The 16,290-nt window shown below is 42.9% G+C and overlaps 1 protein-coding gene across 3 annotated transcripts in view; it reads left to right on the top strand.

Moving 5' to 3' along the window:
* Positions 1–16,009, top strand: part of dym (dymeclin) — a 327,900-nt gene extending 311,891 nt beyond the window's left edge. For all 3 annotated transcript variants that reach the window (XM_033033648.1, XM_033033656.1, XM_033033666.1), the window contains one exon: positions 15,059–16,009. In XM_033033648.1, coding sequence (XP_032889539.1) covers positions 15,059–15,208 — 150 coding nt within the window. In that variant the 3' untranslated portion in view covers positions 15,209–16,009. The remainder of the gene's footprint in view (positions 1–15,058) is intronic.
* Positions 16,010–16,290: the final 281 nt, after the last annotated feature.

Genomic DNA, 16,290 nt, shown 5'->3' on the forward strand with positions numbered 1-16,290 from the left:
AGTCTCATCTTGACCACTTCCTGTCTGCGCTGTATATTGATTTTAGAGAAAACTCTACCGTATATTGCTATGATTTTTGGCCATCTTACTCAGTCCTCCTCCGCTGAGGCAGCCCCGAGGTTTTTCCGATCAATGAAACATAAAGTTATGAATGTTTAAAACATCTTGAGATCAGCTAATTGGTCCTCTCGTCTGTCAATCACCATGATGAAGACAACGCACCTTCTAGGGGGGTGGGGGAAGGACTATAACAACGCTGGGGGGGGGGGGAGGACATGAGTCAGTCACTCTGGAAGATCGCGAGGGAGTGGCCACAACTGTGATTCTGCTGTGAGTCAACTGAACTGTGAGTCTGCAATGTACTTGCAATAAATGATTTGTTAGCCCTTAATGAAAATAAAATGAGTTGTTTGGCCAGCCCTGTGCTTGAAACTGAAATGGCAATGGAAATGAAATGAGTTGTTTGGCCTGTCTGAAACCACTAATTTCGGCCCACAAGGCCCCTATTAGCCGAGAAACCAGTCCCTTTTGGGCCAAAATGCTCTTCCTGGGCTAATACGGGCATTTTGGGCAAAAGGCCCGTGCCAGGCCATGAAAAGTGCAGAAAAAGTGCTTCACTGAGATTTCAGGTTTTTTTTAAATATAAAGAGTCTCTTCAGCCCATCAGGCCTGTACTAGCCCAGGAGGAGTCCCTTCGGCCCATCTCAAGTATTAAACCTCACCCCAGTATTTTTCTCCCTCCCTTCATTAGCTCACTGTGAGATCCAGGCCAGGATAGACTTTCCTCCTTCATTGCTGTGATCTGCAGAAATAGATGATAAATGTCTAAAATTGTTTCTCCACCCTCTCCCCCTTCTCTCTCACGGAGTCTCTCACCTGTTTTGGGCAAAATTTCTGGCAGTTTCTGAGCTGCCAGTCCACCAGCCCTGAGTGACTGAGCTGCCAGCCCAAGAATCCATTCAGCTCACAATGTCCATACTAGCCCTCTGGAAACCAGTCCCTTCAACCCACAACACCCATATTAGCGCTCCAGAAAGCCACCCCCGCCCCCCCACTGGCCACCAATATTGGAATTGGTGGAGAGATGGAATATTGCATTGGGGAACCAGCCCTCCCGTGTGAACTTAGTCTAGTACTATATGTAAATGTAATCAAACCAAACTTAAGTACAATAGATCGAGCAAAAGGGATAGTACAGAGTGCAGAATATAGATCTCAGCATTGTAGTGCATCAGTTGTATAGACAAAGTCCAAGGTCTGCAATGGGATAGAGGTGAATAGAACAGTATCCCGTCTTATGGAAGGACTGTTCAGAAGCCTGATAACAGGGTTTAAGAAGCTGTTCCTGAATCTGGTGATGCACACTTTCAAGCTTCTGTGCCATCTGCCTGGCAGGATCAGGGAAAAGAAAGAATGACTGGGGTGAGACAAGTCTTTAATTATGTTGGCTGCTTTTCTGAGGCAGTGAGAAGTGTAGATGGAGTCAATGGTGGTGTGATAAAGTGGCCTACATCTACAACTCTCTGTAATTTTTTGCAGCCTTGGGCAGAGCTGTTCCCGAACGAATCTGTGACGCATCCTCACAGTTTGCTGTGCATAATGCATCTGTAGCGGTTTGTAAAAGTCATTGGAGACATGACAAATTTTCTTTGTCTCCTCAGGAAGTAGAGGCGTCGGTGTGCCTTCTGGGCTGTTGCATCAATGTGTAGGAAGGAACTGCAGATGCCGGAGTAACTCAGCATATAAATGTGGTTGATTCACATTAGATAGTTGATTAAAAGTGTGAAGGAACTTGAATCATTTCCACTTCGACACCATTGAAGCAGATTGGGGCATGAAATCCACCATGCTTCATAAAGCCGATATTTAGCTCCTTCACCTTGATGACATTGAGGTAGAGATTAATGTCCTGACATCATGCTGCTGAGTTCTCTATCTCTTTCCTGTACTCCATCTCATCATTGCTCGTGATCCGGCCCACCACAGTGGTGTCATCTCCAAACTTGTGGATGGAGTTAGAGCCGAATTTGGTTGTACAATCATGAATGTTCAATGGGGGACTGAGAACGCACTCTTGCGGGGCAGCAGTGTTGAAAATTATTGTGTAGGAAGTGTTGTCACCTATACTCACTGATTGTGGCCTGTGGGTCAGAAAGTTGACGATCCCGTGGTAGCGTTGGGGAGGGGGGGGGGGGGGGTGATTCTTAGTTCCAGGAGTTTGGAGATAAGTTTGGATGGGATGATGGTGTTGAAGATGGAGCTATAGTCAATATATAGAAGTCTAATGTAGGAGTCCTTATTGTCTAGGAGGTGTTCCAGAGATGGGTTTAAGGCCAGGAGGATGGCGTCTGTTGTGGACCTGTTGCGATGGTAAGCAAACTGCAATCGACTATGGGTGGCTAGACTTCACATGTGGCATCACCAGTCTCTCAAAGCACTTCATGATAATGGAAGTCAGAGCCAGTGGACGATAATCAATAAGGTGTGCTAACTTACTTACTTTCCCTTGGCATTGGGGTGATAGTGATCTACTTGAAGCAAATGGTGACCTCTGAATGGAGTAGTGAGATATAAAACAAATGTCTGTGAATGTCAGCCAGCTGATCTGCATAGATCCTTAGGACGCAGGTAGGGAGGCCATCCAGACCAGTTGCTTTCCACGCATTCTCTCTTAGGAAGGCCGACCTTACGTCTGCCAAAGTAACCGTTGGTACAGGCACACCTGAGACTGGTGGGCAAGTGGTGTTCTTCCATTGCCCTTCTGCTCAAAGAGGCCTTAGAATGCAATGAGTTCACCTGGGAGGAATTGATTGTTGCCAGTGATACTGCCCAACTTTGCTTTGTAACCTGTTATAGTACGCAAGCCTTGCCACAATCTATGGGTATCCATGCCATGAGATTTGGAATGTACAGCCAAAATATGAACAAATAATAAGTGAACGGGTACCCACAGTTGTAGGAGGAAATCAAGAAAAGGGAGGGTCAATGAGAAAGATAGAATAGCTAACATTGCAGAGCGATACTTGGAAAAGGCATAAAGGAGAATACTTTAGCCAAGAATGCTACAGTGTAACCAGAAACAGAGAACACTTTTGTACAGTGGTACACAAAATTGCTGGGGAAACTCAGCGGGTGCAGCAGCATCTATGGAGCGAAGGAAATAGGCGACGTTTCGGGCCGAAACCCTTCTTCAGACTTTTGTACAGTGAATAGTTTGAATCTGGATCTGCTGCCAGTATAGATAATAAAAGCAAATTGAATAATCACTTTCAAAAGAGAAATCACTAAATGCTGGCGGTAAGTTTTGCATGTAAGAGGGTTGAGTGGGATGAATCGGGTAGTTACTTTAAAAACTGTTTTTTTAAATATAGTTCCATATGCTCCATATTTATTGTTTGTTTTTGTTTAACTTCAATGCAATACCAAGATCAAAAACACAAGATGAAAATTGTGATTCTCATCAAAATTAGTCACTGTTATCCATGTTTTAAGCCTTTCCTAGACCCAGAGAGTTCAAACCCATTTTGATACTTTTGCAGAGATACCTAATATGAAAACAATACAGAGTGCGCACAGCGTTAATATAATCTTGTCTTGGGTGCATTTAATGCCTATCACATTGCAAAAGTTAAAAATATAAAAACAAAATGCTGGAAATACTCAGCAGCTCAGCCTGAATACTACCACTGCACCACTGTGTTGCTAAATATTACAATGCAGAAGAATCTGGGGTCTCAGTTCATGAAATACATGTAGCAAAGGTAATATGGAGAGCTAGTGAAATGATTAGCCTCTGAAACTCCTGTGCCTACTTTTAGCATTTCAGGAACAATACAGGAGCAGTCAGAAAGTGTGAGCCTCTTTGTGCACTGTCTACTTCCTCTTGAGTATTTCTGGGGCTTGTGTGGCATTATGACCATATCACAATGACCAATGTCTTTCTGTTGAACCATTATTGGAACTTTGGTATTTCTTCTCAATCTTAACATTAAAAAACACTACTTCTGCTGGGGATTGGAAATAAAACAGAACATTCTGGAAAGACTCAGCAGTTCAGGTAGCACATGTGGAAAGAGAAACTGACTTTTCGATCAAAGACTTTCATCAGATATCTGGAAAGCAGTCTTCAGCCTTTCCACTAATGTTATCTGATCTGCTAAGTCTTTCCAGTAAAAACCATATTTTTCTGAATTATAAGCTTTATTCATTTGTGTTCTTATATGTTCACAAACCTTTATACTTTAAGACACCCCAAATTGATCGCATTTCACTTCTGCCAGCTGTTTTGAAATAAATATACATATCTTTCTATTATTTTGTTTAAATCATAGATATTTTTATATTATATATCTCTTAAGATATTAAAGGAGGCTATTCAGCCCATTGAGTATACTGGTTCATTTTCATTAAACATTGTGTTTAGGTTATTATAAAGAAAAAACGCGATTTTCATTGTGGGGGGGGGGGGGGGGGTGGGATAGCGGGGAGGTTTTATTTTTTATTTGAATCGTGATTTTCATTGTGGGAGGTGTGGGAGCAGGGAGATACAGGGAGAGGGGGGTGGGGAGGGAAGTGGGGGAGGTGAGGAGGGAGAGTGAGGGGTGGGATCGAGGGGAGGTGAGGAGTGGGGGAGCAGGGGGATAGAAGGAGAGGAGGGCGGTAGGGAGGGGAGAGGGGTTATGGATGGAAGAAGGGTGTGACAGGCTAGGGGATAGGAGAGGGAGGGAGCAGTGAGGTGAGGGAGGGAGTGGGAGAGGGGGTGAGGAGTGGGGGAGCAGGGGGATAGAAGGAGAGGAGGGCGGTAGGGAGGGGAGAGGGGTTATGGATGGAGGAAGGGTGTGACTGAGTAGGGGAAAGGAGAGTGAGGGAGCAGTGAGGTGAGGGAGGGAGTGGGAGAGGGTAGGAGGAGAGGGGAAAGAAGGAGGGTGAAGAGGAGGGGGAGGGAGTGCTGGGGTTGAGGGGGAATGGAGCAGGATTGGGTAGGAAGAGGGATGGTGAGGTAATGGAGGAGGGGAGGGAGGGGGTGAGGGGAGGGAGCAGAGGAGGGTTGGTGGAGGGTGGGGAGAGGGAGGAATGGAGGAGGGGAATAGGGAACTGAAGAGGGAGAGTGATATGCGTTCACATTGATCTTATATTTTACAGGTCATTGCCATTTTGAACTTTAAAAACATTGCAGTCGCATTCCGACTTGCCGGCCGCGCAAGTGGGGTGCATTCTGTTCCAATATTCATTTAGGATTTTCAAGCTGTGATGGCAATCACTAGCAGACCATATGAACTATATTTGGGAGTTTCCATTGAATGTAAACAAGATGGTTTAGAATTTATAGACAGAGCATGGAAACAGGCCCTTCGGCTAACTGTCCATGCTGATTATTAATCATCCATTCTTCTAATTCTGTTATCCCACTTTCCCATCTATTCCTTAAACATGAGGGACCTTTTTGCAGATCTGCACATCTTTGAGATGTGGGGGGAAATTTGACTATTCGGGGGAAACCCGTGCAGTCACAAGGAGCACATGTGTGTGTGTGTGCTCAATTACGGAATAAGCTGAGCTCATGTCACTAATTAGGCGATTAATGTACACTGCATTCCCCAATAAACTTGTACATGTGGTGAATAATTGCTGCTGTATTTCCATTCCTTGGAGTTTTTCTCCATTGAACCACGCTCCAAAGTAGGTGACTTTGCGACACATCATAAGTCATGGGAAATTGAGTCACAATCACAGTGAGATAAGCATTATCAGGGCACAAGATATTGAAAAATGTAATTTCTTTCCTTTCAGCAAATAAATTAGTCTTCTCATGAGGAAATAATTGCGTATAAGGATGCGTTCATGCATACAATTCTTGCGTAATATCCATCCCATGGGCAGCACGGTGGCGCAGCGGTAGAGTTGCTGCCCTACAGTGCCAGAGTCCCGGGTTCGATCCTGACTACAGGTGCAGTCTGTATGGAGTTTGTACGTTCTCCCCGTGATCTGCGCAGGCTTTCTCCGAGAGATCCGATTTTCTCCCACAGACCAAAGGCATACAGGTTTGTAGGTTCATTGGCTTGGGAATATTGTAAATTGTCCCTAGTGTGTGTAGGATAGTGTGCAGGGATCACTGGTCGGTACGGACTCAGTGAGCCGAGGGACCTGTTTCCACGCTGTAACTAAACTAAACAAAAATTCAGCACATCAAATCAACATTCAGTGCTAGCTGTATCAATAGTATTTTGTGTATCACAAGCTTAACCTGTGTATACCTCTGGCCAGTGTGCATCTTTCTCACTGTCCTATTTTGCCCAGCCTTGTAAAATAAGTAAGGCTATGCATAAATTATGGGTTGGCCATTAAACAGTTGTGAATGAGTAGAGGTATCTGGCCTTCTCTCCCAGCTACACCCAGGGTTTCTGAGCTCCCTTTTGACTGTTTGTGAAAAGGTAATATTTATTTTTATTAATGACAGTAATAATGAAAATATGTCAGTATATTTACTTCTGAGGGAAAGCAGCTTCAAGTAGCTGGACAATTATATATTTCAAAATATTCAAATTTGTCTTTGGAGTACATTTCAATTGCTATCATTTTTTTCAATTTGCATCATAGATGCTGCCTGGCCTACCAAGTGATTCCAGTATTGTCTGTTTTTATCCCTTGGTGCACACTTATTCGTTGATCCAAATGAAGAATATGGTTGGTACACAAAATTGCTGGGGGAACTCAGCGGGTGCAGCAGCATCTATGGAGCGAAGGAAATAGGCGACGTTTCGGGCCGAAACCCTTCTTCAGACTGATAGGGGGTGGGGAAAGAAAGAAGGACAAAGGGAGGAGGAGGAGGAGCCCGAGGGCGGGCGGATGGGAGGAGACAGCTAGAGGGTGAAGGAAGGGGAGGGGAGGGGGGGAGGGGACAGCACGGGCTAGCCAAATTGGGAGAATTCAATGTTGATGCCAAGGGGACGCAAGGACCCCAGACGGAATATGAGGTGCTGTTCCTCCAATTTCCGCCTGTTGGTTGGTTTGGTTCATGAGATCTGCTGTAGATAAAGGGTGGGCAGATGACAAACCCTGCGAATGCCCGTGAAAGAGTTCAAAGATGCTGGGAGATTGTTGAAAGTTTTGGGCCATTGCACTGTAGTCTTGATATCGCAGGATCCATATTTTTTATATTTTTGGTGATAGTTCTTTGATGACTTAATTGCTTAATTTGGGAATACATTTTATCTGATAGTCTGCTGCCATGTAAATGAACAGAAGACTCATGAACTATATATTCATAGGTTCCCGCCTGTAGCAAGTTAAGTTGATAAGGTGGTTAAGAATACAAATGAGATACTTGCCTTAGTTTAGCAGCAACACACATTATGTTAATACTGCAGAAGGTGATGAGGAGATGTTTTAAGAATTCCCTAATAATGTTGTACACTTCTATAAGATCATCCCTCATCATGCTGCACTCCAAGGAATAAAGTCCTAGCATGTCCAACCTCTCCTTATAAATCAGGTCTCAAGTGACAACATCCTCATAAATCTTCTCTGCACTCCTTCTGCCATAACAACATTCTTCCTATCGCCGTGTGACCAAAAATGAACACAATACTCCAAGTATAGTCTCACCAACTTCTTGTACAACTATTACATAACATCCCACTTTCAGTACTCAATACCCTGACTGTTGAAGGCCAATGTACCGAAAGCCTTCGTGAACACTCTATCTGCCTGTGGTGCCATTTTCAAGGAACAATGTACTTGCACTCCTAGATCCCTCTGCTCTACGACACTTCCCTCGGCTTTGCCATTCACTGTGACGGTCCTGCCCTGCTTTGACTTCCCAAAATGAAACACCTTGCATTTATCTGCATTAAATTACATTAACCATTTCTCAGCAAATTGGCCCAACTGATCAAGATCCCACTGTAATTTAATCTTCACAATCTACAATATCACTCACTTTAATGTCATCAGCAAACTTACTAATCATGCCTTCTACATTTGCAAAATCATTAATGTAAACCACAAACATCAATGGTCCCAGCACCGATCCTACCAGTCTGAAAACCATCCTTCCACTTATACCCTCTGTTTCCTTCCCTGAAGCCAATTCTCTATGCAGCCGGTTAGTTCTCCTTAGATCCCATGCGACATAACCTTCCAGAGCAGCCTGCCATGTGGAACCTTATGAAATGCCTTGCTGAAGACCATACAAACAACATTTACGGCTTTGCCCCATCAACCTTTTTTGTTTACTTCTTTAAAAAGCTCAATCAGATTCGTAAGACACTATCTCCCAAGTACAAAATCATGCTGACTACCCCCTGTCTATCCAAATGCATATATATCTTAACCCTCTGACATCCCTCCAGTAACTTGACTACCACAGATGTTAGGATCACTGGTTTATAGTTCCCAAGGTTTTTCCCAGTGTCTAATGACGATTCATATGTCTCAGGCATGGCACCTGCAATTTCTTCTCTTTGGCCCTGATTAGATATATCCGGGGATACTTTCCACAGTGTCCCTGGATATATCTGATCAGGCACGAGAGATTTGTCTACCTTCATACGCCTTAGGACAGTCAGCACCTCCTCCAGACATCTCCATTAACTGTCCCGAGTTTTCCTGTCTTCATGTCTTTCTCCATGGTAAAGAAATGCTCATTGAAGACCAGGCCTATCTCCTACGGCTCCACACAGAGATGACCACTTTGGTTTTTGGGAGCCCTATTCTCTCTCTAGTTTAGTCTTTATACTATAGAGATACAGCATAGAAACAGACTCTTCAGCCCAAGCCAACTAGCGATCACACTATACACTAGCACTGTCCTACACACAAGGGATAATTTACAAATTTAATTAACCTACAACCCTGCACACCATTGGAGTGTGGGGGGAAAAAACGGAGTACCCATGTGGTCACAGGGAGAACGTACAAACTCAATTTCTCTCATCATCCAGTTTTCCTTACATAGAAACATGGAAAATAGATGCCGGAGTAGGCCATTCGGCCCTTCGAGCCTGCACCGCTGCCTTGGGCTTCACTCTTAAAAGGAACATGCATGCCTTGAACTCTTGATCTCACACTTTTAAAAGCATCCCACTTTCCAGGCATTCCTTTGCCCACAAACTTTAGCAAATTCCTGTCAAATACTGTCAATGTTGGCCTTGGCCCAATTCAGGATTTTAACGTGCATGCCCTGTCTTTATCCATAATTATTTTAAAGCTAATAGAACCATGGTCCCAAAAGGTTCACCCACTGACACTTCAGTCACTTGCCTTCCCAATTCCCGAAGAGTATATATGGCTTTATCCTCTCTCTTGTACAGCCCTCTACATATTGCCTGAGGAAATCTTCCTGAACACATTTGATAAATTCCACCCCATCTAAGCTCTTGACATATATTGGGGGAAATTCAAAATCCCCTATTATAACAACCTTTTTAGCCTTGCAGCTATTTGCAATTTCCAGGCATATTTGCTCTTCTAATTTTCATAGAATTTTTGGGGGCCTATAAAATACTCCCAACAAAGTGATCATCCCCTTTTTATTTTACAACTCCACCTATATAGCCTTACTGGACAAATGATCAATAATGTCACCTTGGACTACTGCCGTAACATTCTCCATAATCAATAAAGCAACATCCTCTCCTCTTTTACCCCCCCCCAGCTCTCTCTCCTATTGCACCTGTACCCTGGAAGATTAAACTGCTATTCCTGTCCCTCTCTTAGCTAGGTTTCCGAAATGCCTACGACATCCCAGTCATGCATACCCTTCCACACCATGTGTCCATCCATGCCCTGGGCTGAGGGCTTGCTCCTGTGCTGTACTGTCCTATGTTCTGTGTTAATTTAAACATGAAATTAGAAGGGCTGTGGGATTTGCAGATGACACTAATATAGGTAAGTACAGAGACAGTGAAGAAGGTTATTAAGAATTGTAGCAGGATCTTAATCGGCTGGATAAGTAGTCTGAGTGTAATATATATTAATGATGAGGATAAAAATGTAGGTGATCTGATTAGTAAATTTGCAGCTGAATCAAAAATTGTTGGAGTTGTGGATATTGAATAATGGAATCAAAGGATGCAGCAGAATATAAATCTGTTGGAAATTTGGGCAGAGAAATGGCTGATGGAGTTTAATCCTGACAAAATGTGAGGTGCTACATTTTTGGAAATCAAATGCATGGGGAAACTTTACAATATTAATATACTGGGGGATATTGGGGTGCAAGTTCAGAGCTTCCAGAAAGTGGCAAGACAAGCAGATAGGGTTGTAAAGAAGATAAGTCCAGATGCAACTTTAGATAAAGACAAAAAGTGTTGCAGTGAAGGCATACGATTCGCTTGTCTTCATTAGTTGAGGCATTTAAGTGTAAAAGTTGGTAGGTCATGTTGCAGCTGTATAAAACTTAGTTCAGGCCACATTTGGTGTATTGTGGGGGGTTCTGGTCCTTACACTGTAGGAAGGATGTGGAGGCTTTGGAGAGAGCCCAGAAGACTCTCACCAGGATGTTGAACGTTGGATGAGGGGTGATCTAATAGAAGCTTATAAAATAATGAGAGGCAAAGATAGGGTAGATAGAGTCAATTTCCCAGGGTGGAAAAGTCCAATACTTAAAGCTGAAAGTTTAAAGTAAGAAGGAAAATTTGTAAAGGAGATTTGTGAGACAGGTTTTTTACTGATGATTTTTTATTTTATTTTATAATGATGGGTGCCTGGAATGTGCTAAAAGGGGAGGTGGCTGAAGCAGATATGATAACAATGTTTAAGGCATTTCGACAGAAACATGAACAGTCACAGAATGGAGGAAAACAGATGATGTGCAGGCAGATGGGATTATCTTAGATTCGTATCATAGTCTACGCAGACATGGTGGTCCAAATGGTCTGTTCTTATGCATTCCTGATCTGAATTCTATATGATGCACTAACTGTGTTTAAGACACTAACCTTCACCACATTTAAAAAATGCCTGGATGAGAAGATGAAGTCTTTTTAATCAACATTGCTAAAGATCAAAATCTGGATTAGTCATGGTCTTTTTTTGTAGGGTGTGAACACAGTCTGCTGAATTCCGCCTTTCTATGTCATAAATTTCCATGCCATGATTCTATAAAATCCTCCATTTCCTTGCTACTACTTTGGACTTCAGACATACAACGCAGAAACAGGTGCTTTGACCCACCTAGTCCATGCCGACCTGTAATCCTGGGCGTGCACATCTCTGAAGATCTCTCCTGGTCCGAGAACACTGATGCAATCATAAAGAAAGCACATCAGCGCCTCTACTTCCTGAGAAGATTACGGAGAGTCAGTATGTCAAGGAGGACTCTCTCTGACTTCTACAGGTGCACAGTAGAGAGCATGCTGACCAGTTGCATCGTGGCTTGGTTCGGCAACCTGAGCGCCCGGGAGCGGAAAAGACTACAAAAAGTAGTAAACACTGCCTAGTCCATCATCGGCTCTGACCTCACTACCATCGAGGGGACCTATCGCAGTCGCTGGCTCAAAAAGGCTGGCAGCACCATAAAGGACCCACACCATCCTGGCCACTCACTTATCTCCCCGTTACCTTCAGGTAGAAGGTACAGGAGCCTGAAGACTGCAACGTCCAGGTTCAGAAACAGCTACTTCCCCACAGCCATCAGGCTACTGAACTCAACTCAAACAAAACTCTGAACATTAATAGCCCATTATCTGTTTATTTGCACTTTATCTGTTTTATTTATTCATGTGTGTATATATTTATACAAGGGTATATGGACACACTGATCTGTTCCGTATTCATGCCTTCTATAATTCTGTTGAGCTGATACAACGCAAGAATTTCATTGTCCTATCTGGGACACATGACAATAAACTCTCTTGAATCTTGGATCACCTGTACATTAGTTCTATCCTACATACTGGGGACATTTGACAATTTTTTTGCCTTTGTAGTGTGTGAGGAAATCGGAGCACCTGGAAAAAACCCACGCAGTCACAAGATGAACGTACAAACTCCTTATGGACAGCACACATAGTCAGGATCGAAGCCGGGTCTCTGGTCATAACCAGCGATGGTGGTGAGGGAGTTTAGATCATTGGAGAATTGCTTGATTTTTGGATTGTGTAGTCTGTAGTTAATACATTGGTGTGTTAAGGGCCTGTCCCACTGCAGCGACCTAATCCGCGAGTTAAGAAGAGTGTCTTCGACCTTCAAGCTCGAGAGCACTCGTCTGTAAGGCCTAGAGCTAGATGGACCGTCAGCGTTTAAACCGCGAGCTTGACCACACACACACACACACACACACACACACCTCGTCTATCTGTAACTAAATAGCGACCCCACTCCACTACGAGTTAAAAAGAACTATGCCGATCAAATTTTACTTGCAGAAAAATTTTCAACATACTGAACATTTTTCTGCGACCTAGCTGAGGCCGCGCGTATTCGGCAACTTCCCTCAAGCATGAAGGAGAGTTCCAGTGACCTCATAGGACCTCCTAGGACCACGTGTCGACCATGCTGCGAGTTTGAGTTGAGGGCAAACTCGTCTAAACTCGCAGATTAGGTTGCCGCAGTGGGACAGCCCCTTAAGAAGGAACTGCAGGTGCTGGTTTAAACCAAAGATAGACACAAAAAGATGGAATAACTCAGCAGGACAGGCAGCATCTCTGGAGAGAAGGAATGGGTGGGGTTTCAGGTCGAGACCCTTCTTCTGACCCTTATTCAGATCTGAAGAAGGGTCTCGACCCGAAACGTCACCAATTCCTTCTCTCCAGAGATGCTGCCTGTCCCGTTGAGTTCATACATTGGTATTGTTTTGCAATTTTTACATTGCAGTATTGAAGTTTTCAAATTGATGTATTTGAGAATCTCTAACATGGGCACTTTGCCCAACCCATTTTTCATTTTGTGTGCCTGGATTTTAACATTAACAGTGTATATGGAAGAAATGTTGCAATGTTGAAATTGTTATTAAAAAAATTGGCCACCAACTAACTCTGTAACTATTGAATGCAATTGTAAGTTAATTGAAGTGGGATTTAAGATCTTGTGAACTGTTGCACATCTAGATTATATCGGTAAAGATTTACATACATTGGGAATCCATTAAGAATTGCTTTGGGCCTTTGTTAATAAGCGTCTGTTATATTGGCTGATGCCGGTTATATGATCACTTGGTCTGAAAATGAGATTCTACTTTATTGTTAATTAATATCCAACTATTCTGCACATGCTATGTTATACTGAGGGATCAATTTCACTGCCTTTAACTGATGCCCGCAGCTGGCAGACTGGCAGAAATATTAGATAAAGCTGCATAGTACAGTGGTTTGTATGGAGCTGTGAAATGTAGATGTCTTCATTGTTCATTGGGATGAAGTTACATTCTGGGCAAGCCATCAATGTGCAACAGGATTAAATCATTGATGACAAAGGCAGGGAGGCAACTGCCTATTAATAATGTAATAGCATCTGATCATCTCTCGGTAGTAATGTCAATGTTTCCCTTGTGTTGGGTCAACAATCTGTCTCTCATCTGAATCATGTCCTTTTGTAGAAAGCGGAGTCAGCTTCAGTTGGCATGATAGTACTTTAAATTATCACTCTTTCCTTTAAATCACAAACTTCTGTTTCAGACAAAATTTGTAGAAAGTAGTTTCCAGGTTCACTTTGAGATGTTACAAGTTCTAGGAATCTGAAGCATATCTTTGGAGATTCTTAGATTTGAATACCACCGAAGATAGGCCTAATGGGCCTGTCCCACTTAGGCAATTTTTCAGGCGACTGCTGGCGACTGTCAAGCTGCCGGCAGTCGCCTGAAAAACCGGAAACTGGAACAGTGACTGTCAAAGTGGGACACACACACACACGCACACGCACACACACACACACACACACACACACAGCAAAGGCGGGGGACAGGGCAAGCAGGGGAAGCACTGTCTGAAATTCACACGGTGCAAAGCCAAGTTGATACAGACGCACACCACGATTAACAGGAAGGTTTGCGCTGTAATTAAGATGGCTAAAGCACAGTGTACGGTAGGTCCTTTAAAAGGGGGGGGGGGGGGAGGAGAAGGAGTGGAGACAGGTTTTAAGAAACCAGAGATACACGGCTGTGAAACTCAGTGGGCATTTAACATTACCAGTTATTCTTGGTTCTGAAAACTACTGCTTACGTTTTTTTCCCCCAATGAGCCAATGAAATTCACCGGTCAGCACCGGCTACAACTTACGAGAACCTCCAGAAACCTTCGACCATCTGGCAACCCACCTACTGGCTCGATAATTCTCGCTACTCTCCATGGCGGCTTCATTCTAGTCGCCGCTAATTTTTCAACATGTTGAAAAATTCACGGTGACCATAATGAGGCCGCGATTAGTTCCCAGAATGCGGGAACTCCTCACGACCATGAAGGCGACTCCCCGGCAAAAACTCGCCCATAAGAAACAGCATGTTACTGGTGGGGGAGGGATGCGGTAGTGGGGACCCAAATTGCAGCAGTAACTGCAGGATCAGTCATCTACCTAGTCTCAGCCCATGCAGACTATCTTTTCAGATCATGTGGTTATTGGACTTGAATAACACAGATTTGTTGAATTACTGTGCTAGACCACACTGTACATTTTAACACCTTTTTTTTAACAGCCTCTCGAGCCAAAGTCTCACACTTACCCTCCACAAAGTACTTCACCTCCACACATCCGCATCCAACATGGCCACTCTCTAGTGTGGGCCACCCACTAGGAGCAGTCACTCAGGGATGCTAACTGGTTTCAGCTGTAAAACTGAAACTGCCCTCGTTTTAAAAGATCCACTCTTTTTTGGGGGTGTTATGAAGTAATGTGGAGTCTGAGTGGCCTCATCAGGTAGAGAATGTAGATAATCTGCTTCAGGTTAAACTACTTAAAGAGCCTAACAGAAGGTACACAAAAATGCTGGAGAAACTCAGCGGGTGCAGCAGCATCTATGGAGCGAAGGAAATAGGCGACGTTTCGGCCCGAAACCCTTCTTCAGCCTAACAGAATGCTGTGTGTAAAATGAATAATTTTTGTTTATCTCTTTCTATCCTCACAGAAATTCCCAGAGCTCAAGTTCAAGTATGTTGAAGAGGATCAACCCGAGGAGTTTTTTGTTCCATACGTTTGGTCATTGGCTTACAACTCCACCGTCGAATTATATTGGAATCCACAGCAAGTCCAGCTTTTTACAATGGATTCGGGCTGAACACTGTTTCTTGGGAAAATTGTGGTGGGGAGTTGTAGGGGTAGGGTGGCACAGATAATGGTACAATTGTATAAGAAGAGCAAGACTCTTACATCCAGATTTTATGAGCTCTGCAGGATGTTAATGTTATGCACAAGGAAAAGGGAATTGAGGATGCAACATATATTGCCATTCATGTATCAGAGTACTGCTTCAAATGGCTGGAAGCAAATGATTATAATTGCTAATGTTTCAATTTCTTTCATAGTCAGTCATATATAAATGAATCACTTTGCTTGTCTAGGACAAAAAGTGATATAATCCTGCCCAAATAATAAAAATGAGAGGGTGGGGATAAAGTAAATGCAAAACATCCCATGAATGCAACACTCACTTTTTTTTTTCTAATTATATTCAGATTACCAATATTGTTTGTTGCTTATAATAATGTTCAATTAAAATGTTTTAGAATTGCAGTCTTCAGGCAAGTTATTTGTAGATTAAAAACTGAGCTAGCATGGGACGCTGTTTTATTTAAGTTATAACAAAAGCTTTAAGAAATGGATTTGACAATTATGCTGGTTCTGGACAAATTATGTTTAATGGCAGTACTGTCCAGCTCATATTTTGACTACCAAACTAGCAATGATACTGTCAATAAACACTTTGTAAACAGAGGTTCTTAATTGCATTTTGAAATGCCTTATGTGCACTATTATGAGCAAAGTATAAAATAAGAATGTCATTTGATCAATATATTCCTTTAGAAATGTATTTTCAATTGGAAGATTTAGATCAAAATAAAACTTTGATATCATTTGATTACTTAGTGGATAAATGTTCCTTCCTGGTTGTTGTATAGTTAAATAAACCAGAAAGGTCCCAATTGTGGATATATTCATAGAATGCATCAACTTTAACTTACTACAAGTCAAGTCAAGTTTATTTGTCACATACACATACGAGATGTGCAGTGAAATGAAAGTGGCAATGCTCGCGGACTTTTGTGCAAAAAGACAAACAACCAAACAAACTATAAACACAATCATAACACACATATTCTTTTACATAATAAATAATGGAAGGAAAAACGTCCAGTAGAG

Source organism: Amblyraja radiata, chromosome 1, assembly GCF_010909765.2.
Source record: "Amblyraja radiata isolate CabotCenter1 chromosome 1, sAmbRad1.1.pri, whole genome shotgun sequence".
Classification (NCBI taxonomy): Eukaryota; Metazoa; Chordata; class Chondrichthyes; order Rajiformes; family Rajidae; genus Amblyraja; species Amblyraja radiata.